The sequence below is a fragment of the Porites lutea genome, chromosome 6, assembly GCF_958299795.1.
Source record: "Porites lutea chromosome 6, jaPorLute2.1, whole genome shotgun sequence".
Taxonomy (NCBI): Eukaryota; Metazoa; Cnidaria; class Anthozoa; order Scleractinia; family Poritidae; genus Porites; species Porites lutea.
This window is the reverse complement of record NC_133206.1, coordinates 9511217-9531879: the sequence shown is the minus strand read 5'-3', so window position 1 is coordinate 9531879 and position 20663 is coordinate 9511217. Positions and strand designations below refer to the sequence as shown.

The window sequence follows — 20663 nt, the reverse complement described above, 5'->3', positions numbered from 1 at the left end:
ATCAACGTATGACACTTCCTTCAGGCCTGGTTACCCATTGAGCAACAAACGAGAATTAAAATGCGCTGTTTTCAGTACATACGGAATATGGTTAAACGGGGCTGGGGAAAAGAAAAAAAAAAACAAAAAACATTAGATGAGGATGAGGGTTGAGTCAACTATAATCTAGATGATCTAGTATACAGTAACCAAAAGATCCGACAAATGGTGTCTGCGTGACTTCGTATACTGTAGACATCTTAAGCCGGTACCTTGCTAATGTCTGCATAGAGGAGAACACTGTATCACCATAAAAGTATGTTTTCAAATTAATTTTTACTAGGAGATATCACGGAGGCCGTAGGTTGAAAATCTCCCATCTCCCGGGAGTAAACGGCCGCTAAGGCGAAGACGTTTTCCGGATGGACACCAATGGTATTGACCTGAATCTTTGCGACGATGTTTGCATGTATTTACCTCATTTCATTTCCCAGATCCTGATGGACTTTATCTATTGATGGGTTTTGTTTTTTAATTTTGATGGTGTGACAGTGAGAACCAGCAATACTTTAAAAGAAACTAGCCTTTAATACACGGAAAAGACGCTCTTCGCAACGAAATCAAACAAGACAGCGGTGATATTTAAAAATAACTGTATAAAAAAGGAAGATAAATTATAGTACAGTGTGCACCGGAAAATTATAACCGAACTTCGGCGTCCTTGATTCATTTAATACCTTCGAACTGCTTTGCTGTGACATCATAAATCCTTCCATCCTGTCCTCGATAGTTCCCTTTATTTACAACTCCAAACTCTCCATCGCCCGGTAGATTGCCAGACTTTCTTTGTCTCTCCCTGTCAATCTCCCAGCTTTCTTCAGTCTCCTTCAATAAAATGCTATCAGAAATTTTCTAGTATCAGATATTGATTTATACAACTTGATCATCAGTTAATTGTTCTACTACCTCTTCATATTCATTTTAATCCGAAGCGCAAAGTCTTCTATGTTTATGCACTGAAAACAATCTTTAAAAAGATCTTGGGTAACACACCACGGAATTCATACGAGTTACTGTACATACGAATACATACGTGAGACATACGGATAACATACGGATATCTTCGAACGCTTTTTCCTTTTTTTTTAAACAATTTTCATTTCTGACGATTTTGAAAATGTAACTCACTTAATATGCAAATTTTCATTTCTAACAATTTTTGACAATTTCTAAACATGTAACTTACGTGAATCATAAACTGATTATCGACAGGGGCCGCGAAAGTTTTTCCTCTTGGCTCATTCGATCATGCATGAATAGCCAAGATCACTTTCAATACTTGTCGAGCAAGTTTGACGCATACTTATTTGAGCGCGCGCAAGCTTTCGCGTCAACAAGTATATTAAAGCCATGCCCGAAAGATGCTAATCGCGATTAGTCCACTTTATCTTGTCCGCGGTAGAAGTCACTCCTGGCCATTTTAGGAATAATATTCCCAGTTTTTTGAATCTTAAAACTGTGATTGACCTTTGCGGAGCTTCGTGTACATCGCGAAACAAGGCTTTCATATTAAGCACTTGCCTGACAGTCCCGCGTATCAGTAATTCAATATTAGGAAGTAAAAATAATAATAATAATATTTATTATTATTATTATTATTATTATTATTATTATTATTATTATTATAAACGTTATTTAGCCAGGGTGGCCTCTTCAGTATAAAATGCTGATATCAAGTAAATTTTGATTAGTTGTCCAAAAAACCCCAGCATTTAAACAGAGCTACACGTTTCAGGGCTATATGCTTCTGGTTTTTAATATACATTTTAAAAAGGATCACGTCAATATGAGACTAAAGTACGTTTATCTTTTTTTAAAACGAAAATAAAATATTCTCGATCCACATACGCAAAGATTACACTGAATGTACGTACACTACTTGTACCTTTCTCCCTCCAAAGCATTGTTTTGTCCGACGCTAGTCCTAGTGTCTTTGCCGGTGTCACAAGTGCGAGACATCGGCTTGCGAAACTTCAATGTTCGTTTGGCAGGAATGTCACTTGGTGTTGGACGGGGCAACTCACTCGTTCGAAACCGCTCTTTTGACAGATGAACACAAAATTCCCCTGAAAGGAACAGATTTACGGTATATCATTAGTAATCGGCCGTAGGTTTTTCACTTGCAAGTCATAAAAAATGTACTAAAATTTCAAAGCAGTAGAACAGATTTTGAACATTTCGAAACAACTACACAACGTTTGAGTTTAGAAAACATACTTCGAATACTTCTATTAATGATCACTTACATATAATCTTATAAGCAGGACTTAGGTTTGCTCTTTGAAGTATAGTACCAAGTGTAATTTTCTTAATTTGAGACGCAGATCTCCAGTACACCAAAACACAATGACTTTTAAGTCAGAAGGGATTGACATTATTTACCTTTACAACGGAAAGATCACTATGAATATAATCTACCAATTCCCACAAAAGAGTTACTGGAAATCATGCTGCTCATGAAAGAGTGTCAATTTACTGACAAGAACACTTCTTGAAGCATGTGTAAGATGATCAACATATGACACTTCCTTCAGGCCTGGTTACCCATTGAGCAACAAACGAGAATTAAAATGGGCTGTTTTCAGTACATAAGGAATGTGGTTAAAGGGGGCGTAACAAAAAAAAAAAAACATTCGATGAGGACGAGGATTGAGTCAACGATAAACTAGATAATCTAGTATACAGTAACAAAAAGATCCGACAAATGATGTCTACGTGACTTCGTATACTGACATCTTAAGCCGGTATGTCACTAATGTCTGCATAGCAGGAATTACTGCATCACCATAAAAGTATGTTTTCAAATTTATTTGTACAAGAAGATATCACGGAGACCCTAGGTTGAAAATCTCCCATCTCCCGGGAGTAAACGGCCGCCAAGGCGAAGACGTTTTCCGGATGAACACCAATGGCATTGACCTGAATCTTTGCGAGGATCTTTGCATATTTACCTCATTTCGTTTCCCAGATCCTGGACTTAATCTATTGATGGGTTTTGTTTTTTAATTTTGATTGTGTGACAGTGAGAATCATCAATACTTTAAAGAGACTAGCCTTTAATACACGGAAAAGAGGCTCTTCGCAACAAAATAAAACAAAAAAGCAGTGATATTAAAAAATAACTTCGTAAAAAAGATAGAGAAATTGAAGTACAGTGCGTACAAGACAATTACAACCGAAGTTCGACATTAATACCTTCAAACCGCTTTGCTGTGACATCATAAATCCTTCCATCCTGTCCTCGATAGTTCCCTTTATTTACAACTCCAAACTCTCCATCTCCCTGTAGATTGTCAGACTTTCTTTGTCTCTCCCTGTCAATCTCCCAGCTTTCTTCATTCTCCTTCAATAAAATACTATCAGATATTTTCTAGCATCAGATATTTATTTCTACAACTTGATCATCAGTTAATTGTTTCCACTACCTCTTCATACTCATTTCAATCCGTAGCGCGCAGTCTCATATGTTTATCAGTTAACACAATCATCTTTAAAAAGATCTTGACTAACACGCCACGGAATACATACCATTTACTGTACATACGAATGCACACATGAAACATACGGACAACATACGGATATCTACGAACGTAACCCTTTTTCGTTTTTTTTAAACAATTTTCATTTCTGACAATTTTGAAAAATGTAACTGACTTAATATGCAAATTTTCATTTCTAACAGTTATCAACAATTTCTAAACATGTAACTTACGTGAATCATAAACTGATTATCGAGAGGGGGCGAGGAAGTTTTTTGTCTTGGTGCATTCGATCATGCATGAATAGCCAAGATCACTTTCAACACTTTGTCGTGCAATGTTGACGCATACTTATTTGAGCGCGCACTAGCTTTCGCGTCAACAAGTAAAGCCATGCCTAAAAGATGCTTATCGTGATTAGTCCCCTTTATGTTGTCCGGTAAAAGTCACTCCTGGCCGTTTTGGGAATAATATTCCCATTCTTTTAATTCGCAAAACTATGATTGACCTTTGTATTGCTTCGTTTATATCGCGAAACGAGGCTTTCATATTAAGCACTTGTCCGACAGTCTCGCGTATCAGTAATTCCGTATTAGGAAGTAATAATAATAATAATAATAATAATAAATGTTATTTAGCCAGGGTGGCCTCTTTAGTATAAAATGCTTATATCAAGTAAATTTTGATGACAATTGGTTCTCCAAAAAACCCCAGCATTTGAACAGAGCTACACGTTTCAGGGTTAAATGCTTAATACACATTTTAAAAAGGATGACATCGCAATGAGACTAAAGTACGTTTATCGCTTTTTAAAGCGAAAATAAAATATTCTGATCCACCTACGCAAACATTACACTGAATGTACATACACTACTTGTACCTTTGTCCGACGCTAGTCCTAGTGTCTTTGCCGCTGTCACAATTGCGAGGCATCGGCTTGCGAAACTTCAATGTTGTTTTGGCAGGAATGAATAGCCAAGATCACTTTCAATACTTACCGGAGGGAGGGGGTGTTTACATGGCTTTCGAGCCTTGACGCTTGCCAATTTACAATAGCCAACATTCGATTTATTAAAATTCTCACGTGACTCCTAGGCTTTCTGGTCATTTTTGATATTCTATATATTTGGTTTGGTTTTCTTTGTGCTCAAAATTTGCAATTTTGACCCTAAAGCCTCGTAGTCATGTTAGAATTTTAATATATCGAACGTAGGCTTTTTCTTCATCTCTTTAAGGTACTTTTATCACCTGATCCGAGCAATGCACCGCTGCTATAAACTCACAACAGTATACAGCAGTTTCTCCCAATACGGACCGACCTAGGCCGTTGAATAACATTTTTATTTTTTTCCAACTGAGATTTAATAGTTCCAGGAAAATTTTTCTTCACTCTCCAACCGAGCTATGTGAGTTGAAGGAGGACGCGTCTGTGTTGATGAAGGGCGCCATCGATTACAAACCAAAACAAAACATTACAACATGATTTTTAGGTCGGTAATTTATATTATGGCACTTACTACTCTCTTTTAGAATAAAGAAAGGTTTTTGTGTCTTGCTAGACAATTCATAATCTGAGTGTCAAACAAGGATAAAAGAATTGACGAGCTTGATATTAAAAGCGCTAGGAAAAAAAAATACAGCAAGGATTTTCTTCGCGGGGCTGAATAATTCGAAAAGTGCTTTAAGATTAGTTCAATCGAGTGGGATGAAAACTGCACAAGGGCTTTGTAAAAATAGCTAATTACAAATACCAATTTTAAGGTTTTGAAATGAATTCGAATAAAAAAAAGCGATGTGAGTAACAAGTTATAAACAAGGAAATGAAAACGGCGATAACCGACTGCTGGAAAAGTGATTCGTGTTGGTTGTTTATTCAAGATTGAAAGTTAAATGCAATCATTGACAAAAACCTTTTCTGATAAGTAGAAAACTAGCGAGGCAAAATTCAATGAAAAACGGCAGAATCTAGATTCATACAGCAAAATGGAAAACAAAACTACGAACAGAGCAAAAATGTCCAATAAACGGTGCATAAAAGCAAGATTGCAGTACTTACAACGCGGTTATAAAGCTGGTGAAGCGACATCACAAGCCACCTATTTTGCTTTACTTTAGCGGTTGCTTCATTCTCCCTTCAGATTTTTTGTCTGAATAATAAACTTCACTTTCCCCTAGCTGATGCTAATAATAGCGCAAGTTTCAAGAGAAAAATTTGTGTTTTTATTGTTAGATGTGTAAATCGAAATGAGAAACGTCAGTAAGTTGAAAACTATATTAAAGGAAAGTGAAAATCGATTTTATTGGAAAGTCACGTGACTCTTCATAACTGATCATGTGACGCATTGTATCTCCCACACTACTGTCTAATTTAGCTCTAAACGTCAAGTAGCAAAGATTCAGCTATTTCCCCATCGTATTGTGCACTTTTTATTGGGTTTATATAAATGTTACAGTTCAGCCTCGTTTTCATATTGCAGGAGCGAGGGCCTAGACAAAAAACCCGCTTAATGACAGATATCATAACATTTGGAGTGGGCAACAGCACAATTCTTAATCAGGATGGCAAGACGAAGATTTTAAGCTATGTTGCCTGCTTCTACTCAAAATGTTTAGCGAAAATCGTTTTTTGGCGAGCTGCCTCCTGACTAAGATTGCAGGATTTGGAGAATTCCGCGGCCTGCTCGCAAACTGAGAAAAAAAAAAAAAACATTTATCCACTCTTCAATCCAGAACGTAAAGACAATTCCTCTCAGCTACAACCAAGTTAATGGAATAGAATGATTTATTTAATGTCGAAGACGTGGGAAGTGTTTGCACAATCTTCCGAGCCAGAGGCTCATGTTAAAAACGCTCGACAAACTAAAAATACAAAACAAGATAAAATATGAATTATGCATATACAAATATAAAAAAACCTAACTATTAAGAACATCGTAATCTAGCTAGGAAAATAAATTACCGTTTTTCGGTCAACGAGATTACTCAGCCACAACCGGGCACAAAAAGACAGTTTTCTCGGCCACCACCGAAAATAAAGCACACTCAAACAAAAGAGTACAGCAAGAACGGAAATTTATTCTAAGCCTCCACCAGGAAAGTATAAAGTGAATCTACCCCGCTACAACCGACTATAACGAGACAAGAAACAACAAAAGCTGCATGTGGATTCGAGATAACTCCTGTCGGACACAATCGAAACGAATAACACGAGAAAATAGTTACGTTCACAGAGACAAGCAAAAGCCAAACCAGCACGTAAAATAATTATTCTCGGCCACCATCGTGTGAATAAAATTATAAAGCGAGAATTTCAGTATACAGCGTCCTTTCCCATTGAAACGTGATTAGCCAAGGCAGCCTCGTCAAAAGACAAACGCGCATTTTTACCACATGATCAAGTTTCCCCTTCAATTGTCGTTTACTGGTCATTATTTCTCTTCACAAATTAGTAGTTTCACTTAATATTTTTATCCGTAAAAATTGTTTTGAGCTGTTTTAATCTACTCGTTTTCTACCGTGAAATTCTAAACTTAAATCTGACGTTTGCCGTTTGCCACAAACGTGAAGCTAAAACTCTAAATCAAAGCGGCCCCCAACCGTACAATGGAAACGTCAAGACAATATTTCAAAGCCGGCCCCAACCGACAAAAATACCGTCGTAAGAAAAATAACTAGGGCAATCAGGAGACAAGTAAACTTAGTGAAAGCAAAATATAGAGCTAAGAAATGAATTTAACTCTTGTGGGGTAGCAACAACAGTATTAGCTGGCGCTGAATTCCCGACAGACGGAGCAGAAAGAGCAAGTGAAGCAGCAGCAGCAGCAGGTGGCGCCTCGGGAAAGTAAACAGACAAAACGACGACTTGCAGAGGTTGTTTATCGGAAAAGATCATGGAATAGTATGAAAACCAATCCTTCCGCCCTTGCAGCTAAACTGGGCAAATCTGTTTGTGCGTGTGTTTATTTATAAGCAAAAAGCCACTCCCGAGGGAAAAATCCAACACACGCTTGAGATAGCGCTCTCGCTAGTAATTGGTCAGAGCAGGAGCTCCTGGTCAGAGTTATAACCAGTGTTACGCGAGCGAGCACTGCATGGGTAAGCTATGTCTGTGTGGGGCGGGTCTACTGATTGCCACAGTGCGAAACACCAAGAAATTATTATTTTATGACTTCCTTCTTTTTTAAAAAAAAAATCAACGATTTTGGTCAGTTAGAAGGCAAGAGTTTTTAGTGTACTATTATAAGTACATCTTTACAAGGATGACATCAATATGAGACAGAGGTTATAAAGGGTTTATTACGAGACTGATCCGCTTATTCAATCGATATTCAAAGATTACACTATGGAATTATACACTAATTGTACCTCTCTCCATGCAAAGCATTTTCTTGTCCGATGCAAGTGCTGTCTTTACCGATGTTATAACTGCGCATTTTGCGAGCCTTCGGCTTGCTGGGCTCCACTGTTCTTTTGGCAGGCATGTCAACGAGTGTTGGGCTGGGCAACACACTTCTGTGAAACCGCTGTTTTGACTTGTCGACACAAACTTGCCCTGGAAAGGGACAGATTTATGGTTTATCAAGTTACCACCAGTAGCCTCTTGCAGTGTTTCAACCATGAGAACAACTTAAATTAACTCTTCACAGGGAGAGGATAAATACCGTTAGCCTGAGAAAACAGCTGTCTCTTCTCGCTCCTCGCCGCTAGGGAAGTTTCGCCAGGAGGGACGTCTTCCCCCCAACAACAAAAATTCCACACTGATAATGAAATCGATGTTTACATAATTAAACTGGTAGTTACGGGGTTCCAAATGAATAGTTGTTCGATTTTATGTTTCTCCTGGTCGATTATGGTAAAGTTTTGGGTTCTTCTGCGAACGAGCTCCAGCAAAACTCAGATGCTTCTTGTAAGGAAGAATATATTCCACTAATATTAACTGTTTTGTAGTAGATTCATCTCGTTTTCATTTGACCTTCGTGGCCCTTAATCTTTGTCGGTCATTCGTAAACAATAGCTAAAACAATATAACTACTCTGTTGGCTAATCAAAGCTCCTGACCAGCTTCCGGACAGATTTTCCGTTATCAGTATGGAATTTCAGTCCATGCAGACGTCCCTCCTGGCGAATTTAACCAGGACAATTCGAGAGTCTTCTACGTCGTCCAAAAAAGGAACAGACAAGCAAGACAAACAGAAACGTTAAATTATTGACGATTGTTGGTGGTGTTTTTAACAGGAATCTCCCTTGTTAAAATAGCCTCGATTTCTAGACCTTTTCTGAAAAATGAGTTCTCGCTCTTCCCGAAAAGACGACTGGAAGCGTGGATTTGTTGTTATCGACTTCCATCAATCAGATGATTGCCTGCCGAAATCGAGTAGGCAGCATAAATTATTTTTCCTGGAGCAGATTTCACAACGGCAGAGACTAAGATGTTGTTTGATGTGGTGTGCGGTCGTATTTTGGAGCGTTTTAAGCTTAAAAATCTGAAATATTTACGACGAAAAGCTGGGAGAAGCTGGTAAATGGTGAGGAAGGTTTTGTAATTCAACCAACTGGATCAAAATAGTTTCTTATTTTCCAGTCTACACGTGCACGGAATTGGTTATCGACATCGAAAAAGAAACGACTTTAAAGTCCATTTTATTTCCTTGTTACTCTTGTAGCAACGATCGTTGCACAAATCAAATATCTTTCCAAATTAACGGCATTGACTTCGATTCTATTGCTACTCTCTTAGGGAGATTTTGTACTTTCCCTTAAAACATAATTTTTTCCGGAATAATTTTGCTCTGAAAAAAAAAATGCAGGCGGCAGGGCAACTCTAAAGCAGAGCAATTTGTGGGCATTGTACCACTTAAATTCAAACAAGCCTGAGCCACGCAATATATGAATTAAAAATACAATGTTTCTTTTAAATTTCCCCATTGCTGCCACCATGCATGAGTAGTAATGACATTTTTTTGTTAAACGCTGTTGTCAAAAGTTGGTTTTAAGGATCAAACGTTCTTTAAGTACCGGCAGACGGCCTTGATACAGAGGATATTTCTGTTGTGTCGCCAAGGAGCTGTACTCTTCCTTCCTCTTGAACAGAATCTATAATACCGTTACTGTTGTCTTCGTGATCAGGTGTAAACATAGCATCAATCTCTTCCCCCACAGAATTTCTTGCAGTCATACCACTTGGAGGTTCAATGACGTGTTGCTATTAATAACAAACAAACAAACGAAAATTAATCATTAACTTTCGAAGTATAAATTCATGCAAGGCCCAGACATCAAATATCTCTGTTCCCAAACAGCATGACCAATTACCACACAATCTTCCAAGTCACCAATTAAATCTGATTTCAAGTTCAAACATATGGCGAAAATTAAACAAAATTAGACCCTCTCTCGACCATTTACGTTACACCTTACAAAAAATAGAGTAAGTGGTATACCTACAAATCAGCTATATTTTTGTAAACTTGATGCCTCATTATTTATTGAGATAAAGGTTAGCATCGGTATGGTATGAAGTGATGCCGCTCTAAATTGGGGATCCAAAGGTCAGTTGAGGGGAACAGGATGTCTTCAGCAGGCAGTCCGTTTTATCCCGGGGGAGGAACTCTCTTACATTAACCTTATAGATATTGCTCTGAAATAGTGTAAAGATTAGATGAGGCGGACGGTGCACCCCCACTACGACTTCCCAGGAAATACTACGGAGGCCCTCGTAATTTCGAAAAGACTCAAGTTGCCCTAGGACGACCGAACAGATACAAATTTTATAGCGCCGCTTAAAATGTATTTCTAGAGATCTAAAAGTACTCTGGATAGCCTAAAAAGTGTTTTCAATGCATGGAGGAAACAGTCGTTGGGTGCCCCTGCCAATAGACCAATTCGCCTAACGCAATGTTGTACCCAATTTAGATCTCTCGGGGTTAAGATTCTTTGTGCATTGTATTTGCATTATAAGGTGGAATTCACATTTAAAAAAATAAAGGGTTTAAATTGGGTACAACATTGAGTTAGTCGAATTGGTCTATGCTCCTTGACGTCAACAGGCTCCATAAAAGTGTTGCCTAGAAATCGAAAAATGCACCTACTGAAACGAGACGTCAGACTGAATGACGTTAATTGGAGCTTAGTCGCGACATCGTTGCTACGCAACTCTGGGTACCAAACCGATAGAAAGATTTATGACCAACGCAAGATGACACTTCGCTTGGCTATTTCGTCAGAGCCACAGGCGAAGCAAATTCCGACAGATGTATTAACCTCACTTCCGCTCGCTTCTCAATGAATTATTCTCGGCAGTATACACTGTCACTCTGTCATCAACAACTGTAATTTCCATGTTCAGTAGTTAATATACAATTTGATTAATTTCTTTTCTTCGTTTTCTTCAGCCGCCATGAATGAAACCACACAGCCTGTTTATCTCTTTAAGTTATTCCGACTGGGTTTTCTGCTATTATACTATTCTTGTCATCCACGTAAAAATAAGTTTAAAATATGGTAGTATTTCATGTTTCCTGTTGTTTTTGTTACACAGGCACGTGTGAAAGGCGTAAACGTTTACCTTTTTAGAACGTCTTGACTTTTTATACCACAGCTTTCCTATGACCGCGCAAGTAACCAGTGAGAGGATACCAAGACATAATCCAACAGCTAAACCAACATTGAACGGGCTTGATGTCCCTTCGTCTGTGTAAAAAAAGCTCCACTATGTAGAAAGTTCAGCCATATTTTGTTTTAAAGGAAGTTAGATTCACAAAATACAGCTTCTAACATGGTTAAGTGATTGATAAAAAGTAAATACATTTTATCAAGAATGAAGCATTTTCATTTAATGGTTACTATCTTTTTGCTTGAAACAACGGCCTGCACAAAAAAGAATAAAATACAACCCTTACTTCATTAAGAGACTGGGTGCTAGTATAAAATTCCGCTTATTTACACAGGCAACATAAAGTTTAGCAAATCCCGGACAAATATGTGTTGTCATTAACAAAAATGGCATATTTGGGGGTTATTCCTTTCTGCCTGTTAATATAAAATGATGTAATTTCACCTTTTTTGTATCAAGCTAAATAGTTCATGTGACATAAAATGCGTATCCCGTGACATTGACCAATCAACCATAGTCCGTCTCCCAAATTATTTCCAAGCGGGTAACTATTGTCTTGTCTATCATGGTGCGGTAATCTTCTCTCTTGGACTTCAGGCAGCAGTTACGACTTTCGCGTGTGACAGAGTGGGGGAAGAAGCTATGCCCGCAGAAGTTGAAGCGGAGTTACAGGGGTAACTTTGTTCACTCACTTTGCTTTGTTTTTCTAATCTGCTTCTGCTGTATTTATCTTTCCCGACCGATCAACGACTTCCGGCCGATGCACGACTTCTGGCAGACGAAGGTTTGGCCTTTAGTTCTTTTCGCAAGCTTACTAAGGGTGAAGTTCGGTCTCATGTTATGGCCTCGGTTAAAAAGTACTGTGCCCTAGGTGTCATGCCTACGCCTTTGGTTGCTGATTGTTTGGACATATTGCTACCAGTGATTACCCATGTCAGAAATTCCTCCTTGACTACAGGCTACTTTCCCAGTGCCTGGAAGGAAGCGTTGATCACACCACTCTTAAAGAAAGCGGTGCTTGAGCATTTGCTCAGCAACTTGCGCCCGATAAGCCTACAGTTTTTCTAAGTTGACTGAACGCGCTGTTTATGGTCAAACCTGTGATTATTTGACTGCGTATGAACTGCTCCCTGAGTTACAATCTGCCTACAGGAAGCGGTATGGCAGAGAAACGGCACTTTAAAATGTGCAAAATGATGTTCTTCTGAGTATGGATCGTCAGTTGATCATCACGTTCTTCTTAGTCGCCTTGAAACAACATTTAGCATCACAGGGAGGGCGCTGGCTTGATTCCACTCTTACCAGCCGAACAGGTCACAGCGTGTTGCATTCAGTGATGGGATCTCTGGCACCTTCCAGCTAACATGTGGGATACCACAGGGTTCATGCCTGAGACCACTTCTCCTCACCCTCTATGCTAACAAGTTGTTCCAGGTCATTAAGAAGCATTCGCCTACTGCGCATGCGTATGCTGATGATACGCAGCTTTATTTATCTTTTAAACCCGAGGGTAATGCAAATGAGAAGGAGTGTTTAGAAGCTATGGAGTAATGCATAAAGGCTATACGGGCTTGGATGAAAACGGATAAGATGAAACTGAACGATAGCAAGACAGAGTTCCTGATCATAGTACCTCGTTCAACAGCTGAACAAAGTTTGCATTATCTTGACAAGTTGTCTGTAGGAGAATAGACTATTAAACCTGTTTCAGCCGCTAGAAATTTAGGAACATTTTTTTGGTAACAACCTGAGTTTTCAATCACACATCAATAATTCTTGCAGGGCTGCATCTTACCGTATGCATAATAGTAGGAGATTTAGAAAATACCTCTCTGTAGACACAACAAGAAATTTAATTCATGCCTTTATTATGGGTAGAGTAGACTTCTGTGACAGGGACGGTGGAGCTGGGCGGGGTTTTTTTTTGGGGGGGAGGGGGCTTTAACCCCCCACTTTTAGTATGAGGTACGTATGAAGAGTAAAGATCAAAGGGTACCTATATTGCTAACTTGTGGATTAATTATTTTAGACATGAACGCGGGTAATGGACTTGCAATTAGTCTATCAGTATATTTAAGTCGTTCAAAAATGATATGTTAAAAAAAAAAGACAAGACAGAACAAAAAGCAAAACGACCACGAAAAAAGAAAAAAAACCTTTCCTCCGAGGGTAGTCGAACCTCAGACCTACGACGTAAAAGGGCAACCCGCTATCCATTGCGCCACGGCCACTTTAAATGTTAAACAAAAGCTCTATACTTAACATTTCAGTTTTTTGCCCATAAAATTTTGCCGGTGAACGCTGTTTGAAGCTGATACAACTTTATTTATGGAGATTGAAAGATATTTTCGAGGAAAACAAGCAGGGTTTTGACGGTAAAAGCTGTACTTTGACTTATTTCGTCGCATTTGAAGAACATATAGCCGACAAGTGTCTCGTAAAACCGTCGCGAAGTCTCTTGCTGACGGCGTTGTACAGCTTCCAATACCTGGCGGTTACATCATGAGGATCAGTTACGATTCAGCAACAGTAAACATTTTCATTTTTACTGAACAAAGAAGCATTTCATTTCAGAATGATATTTCACTAAAAAACCATGAGATTGGGAGTCTTGTCGTGAGAAAAGTTAAATGAAATCGTGGAACTCGCGGCAGAATCGTGAGCTTGGACCAGCTTGGGGGTCGAAGAGCAATTGCTGATCTTTTCGTCATGTTTATCGCCTGGACGAGTCAAAAAGCTTCAAATGTTCATAAACTTCTGTCTCAAAGTTGGCCATACAGGCTAATTTGAAACATTCAGATGCACATGAACTAAGACAACTTATCGTCCTGTGAAAGGTTCAAACTCATAACATCAAACTGGACACAATGCACACTCAGCACTTCTTGATCGCGGAACGGGAACGATCGATCTTCAACAATTGTCGTTTTGATATCGGGGGCTTTCGTGCGGAGCCGACTGATTACGAAAGTGTCCACACCTGAGTGATACATTTGCATATCGCAGTGCCCAGAATAACTTGCTCCTTACGCTACGCGTAATCCACACGTTAAAAAAGGAAAGAAAGGAAAAGGGTCCTGATTACCACAGATTAAGTTATGAAGTTGTGATGCCATAAGGAGGCCGTCGCTACATTGAACTACCAACTCATGACAATGAAACATAGAGCAAAATTTGTCATGGATTTTGTAAAATGCCATTTTATAGTTTTTATGAATTTAGGTACTGTTATTCACAGTTACTGTTGCCATTGCGAAGTCATTTTTAAGCAAAGGATCGTATCAGGTAACATTTTTCACTGAATAGTAAACTACGTCCGTCAACCTTAATTCGATTATTGCTCACTAGTTATTCGAGAAAAGAAGTGAAATACAAAAATATATCCCTAGATGAAACCATTGTTTAAATCGAACTTGCTTTATTTAGACAAAACCTGTAGGAAAGTTTTCGTGTTTACGCGCTTTTAACATTTTCCCAGCGTGCGCAAGGAGAGCTCGTATAAAATCGCAGACCAATGTACTAAGGACGGGATATATGGAAGGCCGAGAAGTATGTATCAAGTTTACAAAACCCCTATGATATTGCTGTAAGCACTATCAAGTACCGGTCGTTTCACACTTATCCAGGTTGAGTTTTTCAAAAGAAATGTCTCGTGGAGAATGTTGAAAATGCCATTTTCGAGCCTCCAGATTTAAATTTTTTCTGCGGGAGGATGCCCACAGACCCCCCTACAAACTCGCGCCTTCGGCGCCCGCTTTCAAGGCCCCCCATTTGAAATACGCTCCGCCGTCCCTGTGTAACAGCCTTCTCTATGGTCTCCCTACTAAGTCTCTGAGTAAGTTACAGCGCGTTCAGAGTGCGTCTGCTAGATTAGTTGCAGGTACGTCCCGTTTTAGCTATATTACCCCACTGTTGTACTCATTGCACTGGCTGCCGGTGAAAGAGCGAATTCATTATAAAATAATTTATACTGACCTTTAAACCTATTTATGGCTTTGCGTATACTTACCTTTGTTCAGCGTTCCAGCATTTATATCACAAAAGTAAAGCGTGCGCTCTGATTGGTCAGTTAGCCATCGTTCATTTGCCTATTGGTGCACGCCAACGAAAAGCTAGAGCGATAAATAGCCTCTCGGGTGAGGTTTAAAATGCACCAATGAAATAAACAAACGAAAAGTGGAAGTTAAAGAAAATACTCAGTTGTCGTTGCGAAGGAAAGTGAAAAGATAAAGCGACAGAAGAACAACTGATCGCGAGTGAGCGAAGTTTTTTTAAGGATTTAAGCCCGAAATTTCAGGTACATTTTGTGTGTTTTTATGGTAGAGAAAATTATGTGTAAAACAACAGCATCTAATACTCGTTGCTCATTCATTGCTTCAGCGCCGGCTGTGTCGGCGAATTTTTGAAATTTCGACAAATATCGCATCTAGTTAATTTCTTTTAACAATTAGTGTTACCTGTAATTCTTAAAGAACTACAGTCAATTTTTCATATTTCTACTTTAAGTTTATTGCATAAATTGTCAAACATTATAAAATAGCCAAGGTTAAAATTGAATTCTGATTGGTCGAGATCAGTTCATTATATCTCCATAAAGCTCGCAGCACGCGTCACGCGTGCATTATAGTGCAACATATGCACGCAAGCTACGTCACACTCTCTGCCAAACACAGAAATTTGTGTTTTCGCCTTTCCGCCATTGTGGCGGAAGATCTTCCGTGCTTTGACCTTGGATTTCAGTCTCTAAATGTTGAAAAAGAGGAAAAGATCGATTGCCAGTTAGATAAAATTTCAACTGAAAAAAAGAATGCGAGGTTTGTACACCTGAATGAACAAGACAGATATCAACTTTTGGTAGACGCAGAGGCGAAAGCCACAAAAGTTCAACAACTTGGGCTGTAAAAGTTTTTAAAGGTATGAAAGAACGTAGAAAAACAAGTTACTCCGTTACGAACGAGAGAAATCACTGCGAACTGAAACAGCGGGAGTTCGTTTAGGTAAGAAAAAGAAAAGCCACTTGAAAAAAACAAATAAACACCATGTACTTTACGATTTTTTTAAAATACGTATTAAAATACGTTTCGGTATCACTCACTTAAGCATATTGTAAATTGACGCTTTATTAAGCAGTTTCGCTCACATTTATGTGGAATATATAGAAGTCTAAAACATTTCGTAAATGATTTTAAAAATAAAACTTCTTGTCATGGAATAGAGTGCTCAAAAAGTGCCACGCTTACCTGAGCTACAAGAAATGGACGACAAACAACTGAATGAAAGTCTCTCATTGTTTTACACCAAAGCTCCAAGTAAAAAGGGCGAAGAATACAGCAAGTCGTCGCTAATTTCGTTTTTTTTTTCTGAACTTACTTGCGAAACTGTTTCGTAAAGAGTTTCACGGACATTTTGCCGATTTGTAATGATTTTAAAAGTAGTTCGCAAAACTGGCGGCGTTTTCATTTTCATTCAAGATTTGTACAAATAAGAGAGTTTGTTCTTGTAAGGAGAAAATCGATGTTCACATATGTTTGTCTGATTTTGTCTTTTTAGTTCATAAAAGAGTTAAAAATGAACTTTTTGTTTTGTTAAAGAAACAAAAAAAGGATTGTGTTTTATCTATAAGGAGAAAGTTAAAAAAAAAAGTGAAATGACGTCGATTGATTTGTAATTTGATCGTTTCAGAACAAGTAAGGGCATCTGTTTTTGCGTTTCTATTTTATAAAAGAATTAAAAACTTGTTCCTCGTGCATTGTTGAGTTATATAAGCACTTGGGAATTTTTAAAAACACTCGAGAAGTGCGAGAAGCACCCGCCTGCGGCTCGTGCTTCTGGCACTTCTCTCGTGTTCTTAAAAATCACTCGGCCCGTTTTTTATTTCTTCAATAGACCATTTCATAGTTGTGGGCTTAGTATCCTAGCCTTTGAGTAGACGTGAGACTGAGGTTGACCTTGTTTTGATACAAACCTACTTCCTTTTCTTATAGAAATTATGCTTAAAAATTCGTAGTTAGGATAAGAAAAACCTGATTTACATAAAAAAGCAAGAAGGTTTGTATCAAAACAAGGTCAACTTCAGCCTCGTTTTCACCTGTAACTGTAAAATGGGCTGTTATCATATTTTACGTCGCACAGTGGTGTTTCTAGTTGCAGCTATATTTTTCCCTCATAGTACTTGCCCTAATATTAAGAGCAAATAGACAGACGTAACTCAGAATAACAACAACAAAAACGTTTTGAAATTTACCTTAAGACGGAGAAAAAGAAAAACTTCAAAGGCAATTTTTTTGAAAGGCATGGCTTGTTTACGCGCGAGCAGGTGACAGCATGCACCCACTCGTTTAAAGTACCAAATGACTGACTGAACCAAAGGCAAATGGAAATGTTTTCTATTTTTATTATGTTATAAAAGAAATGGTAAACGTTGCAGCTCAGCTCAGTTCAGTTCAGTTCAGTTTTATTTAACGAAAATAAATTACAATACATATAAGAATTGTAAGTTGGCAAGGGAGCCCAGAAGAAACCAGAGGGCTTATGAAGCCTGGGCTCCCCAGTCAAAAAAGAAATAAGTAAAGTGAAAATTCGAGGACAGCAATGCATTAAAAATACATGTAGTAACGAACAACTAAACAAAGACTAATTTAAGTTAAGAATTCAATAACAGGAAAGAACAAAGTTTTTAACTCTGGATTGGAACGAATATAAGAAGGGGGCATCACAAACTGAAGCATTCAGCTTATTAAAGAAAACAGGACCTTGCTAAAAAACAGAAAACGTTCTTATGTTGGTACGGCAGAAATGAATATAAATTTATTTGAACTACGCGTGTTATAACCATGAACTTGATTAGTACGTAAAATGGATCTGGAAAAACTGGAAGGAACTGAGTTATTTTTTACAGAAAACATAAATTTCCCGAGGTGCAAAGAAAAGATGTCTTCTAACTTAAGGATCATAGGACTCTTAAATAGTGGATTAGTGTGAGCGTCGAAGCCCTTCTTGCTGATAATTCTAACAATGAGCTTTTGCAACAAGACTAGGCGGCTAAGGTGGGTATAGGGTATGTCGAACCCCACACTAAAATGCAATATTGAAGATAAGAATTAACACGTGAATAGTATAAAGTACACAAAGCCGTCCTAGTAAGACAAAAACTAGATTTACGAATAACGCCCACAGACTTGGAGACTTGCTCGCAACCTGAGAAATATGGGGTTTCCAGGACAGTGTCTCATCTAGAATAACACCAAGAAAATTACCTTCCTTAACTTGGTTCATCTTAAAACCATCCATCTCAATACTTAGGGTGAGTTCATCTCTTCTCTTTCTGGGTTTAAAAATTATGTAATTTGACTTTTGTATATTAAGAGATAGCTTGTTGGCTTTGAACCAATCAAATAACTTGAGCATTTCAGAATTAACCAAGTTCATTAAAGTAGTAGAGTCAAAATGAGAAAAGAATAAGTTGGTATCATCCGCAAATAAAACCAGATCATATATATTTGAAATCTGACACAAATGATTGATATTAATTTAGAAGAATAAGGGACAGAGGACAGAGCCCTGGGGAACACCACACGAAATTTCAAGCAATGAAGACGATATACCATTAAATTCTACGTATTGATGCCTATTATAAAGGTAGCATTTAATCCACTCTAGGGCCAAACCACGAATCCCAAAGTGCTCGAACTTATCGAGTAGAATACGATGATTAAGAGCTTTAGATAAATCAAGAAAACTTCCTACTGTATGTTTCCTCTCATCAATAGCCGAAGTGATCTTGTCATGCAGGTATAATAAGGCTAACGAAGTTGAACGTTTTTTTCTAAAACCATACTGATTATTGTATAAAATCTCATAGTTATCAAAAAAGCGAATTAAGCGATTATACACAGCTTTTTCTAGAAACTATGAAAAAAAAAAGACTGGTAAGACTGATACAGGTCTATAATTAGAAAGTAAACATTTATCACCAGACTTATTTAGAGGAACCACACGAGCCAATTTCATTTGAGCAGGGACAATACCCGAGTTAATTGATAGATTCAAAACGTATGTCAAAAGCTCAGAAATATAGTTAATTGACTCTTTAACAGACCACAGAGATATCTTATCATGGCCAGCCGCAGTATTAAGACGGAGAGAATTAACTATTTCAACAATTTCAGATTGCGTAGTAGATTCAAGAAAGAAAGAATTATGTAAGCGATCCGGCTGTGCAACCATCGATTTATGGATAAACTTGGAAGGTTTGCTAAGCACTCAAGAAGCTAGAGTTAACTCGTACGCTCCTTTGGCGCTTAGCAACCTCCCACGTACATCCATAACTCGATGGTTGCACACTGCAACACGTTTACCATTTCTTAATTCTCTTCGACGAAATGATGATTTGCTTCTTAAGCCATTCCATGCTAAGACATCGAAAACACTGGGTGACAGGTCGTTTTCAGTGATGGACGCCCTTCCTCGACACATTCGACATGAGAAGAATTTTTTGCCCATTTAAAACCTTCGTAAAGACGTACTTGTTTAATAAGCCTATGGCTTTAACATAGTTTTTAGAATGCTTTAATATTTAGAGATCCTTTTAACATTTCTTTTATCATGTATATATCTACTTTTCTATGAATTTCTTATTTTAGATTGTATGTAACCATGTATTTATTTTATGTCATATTTCTTATATAATTATTGAGCGCATTTGATCATATACATACGCCAATTTGCGCGTTATAAGTATTATTATTATTATTAGTAGTAGTAGTAGTAGTAGTAGTAGTAGTAGTAGTAGTAGTAGTAGCAGCAGCAGCAGCAGCAGCAGTAGCAGTAGCAGTAGCAGTAGCAGTAACAGTAGCAGTAGCAGTAGTAGTAGTAGTAGTAGTAGTAGTAGTAGTCGTCGTCGTCGTCGTCGTCGTCGTCGTCGTCGTCGTCGTCGTCGTCGTCGTAGTCGTAGTAGTAGTAGTAATGGTAACAAGACTGAGTGAAGTCCAATTCGGTCTGTAATCATACGAGTGATTAACCAATCAGATTTGAGAATTTGTTATAGTTATTATTATCATTATTGTCATTATTAGTTTTTATTGTTGTCAAGTACGTACGTGCGCACTGTCGCACAGGTACTGGGTTCGCAGCTGTTGACATTGCCCGTTCTTGATGGTTATGAATCGCCTTGATCTTCCTAAGTAGCTGATCATATAACAAAAAGGAAACAATAGGACTGTTGTTGACAGTGACTGACGTATCGACAATTTGTGAAGTGGTCTTCTTATAGCTTCATTGCCAGAGTGAGTTGCATCTCGTCAGTTGTTGGTATTAAACTGATTTTGGACCTAACTGCTCAATTAAATTGAGTTGTTAATGGTCGTCTGTCAGTTATAATTAAGATATACGAATACGACAACAACTATGGTTCAACCTCAGCTGCAAAGATCTCAGCCTTATTCAGAAATGTCTTAGAATAAAAGAGAACCCGTTTAACACACAAGAGGCCATTCAAATCATGAAAAGCTATCTTTAGATGATTGATCCTAGCG

General features: G+C 38.1%; 1 protein-coding gene across 1 annotated transcript in view; it reads right to left on the bottom strand.

Moving 5' to 3' along the window:
- The window catches only part of LOC140941637 (uncharacterized), a 39967-nt gene extending 28763 nt beyond the window's left edge, over positions 1-11204 (bottom strand). The window contains exons 1-6 of the mRNA XM_073390660.1: positions 11083-11204; positions 9534-9720; positions 7884-8070; positions 3235-3395; positions 1925-2105; positions 717-877 (exon numbers count right to left, since the gene is read on the bottom strand). Coding sequence (XP_073246761.1) covers positions 717-877; positions 1925-2105; positions 3235-3395; positions 7884-8070; positions 9534-9693 — 850 coding nt within the window. The 5' untranslated portion in view covers positions 9694-9720; positions 11083-11204. The remainder of the gene's footprint in view (positions 1-716; positions 878-1924; positions 2106-3234; positions 3396-7883; positions 8071-9533; positions 9721-11082) is intronic.
- Between the last annotated feature and the right edge of the window lie 9459 nt (positions 11205-20663).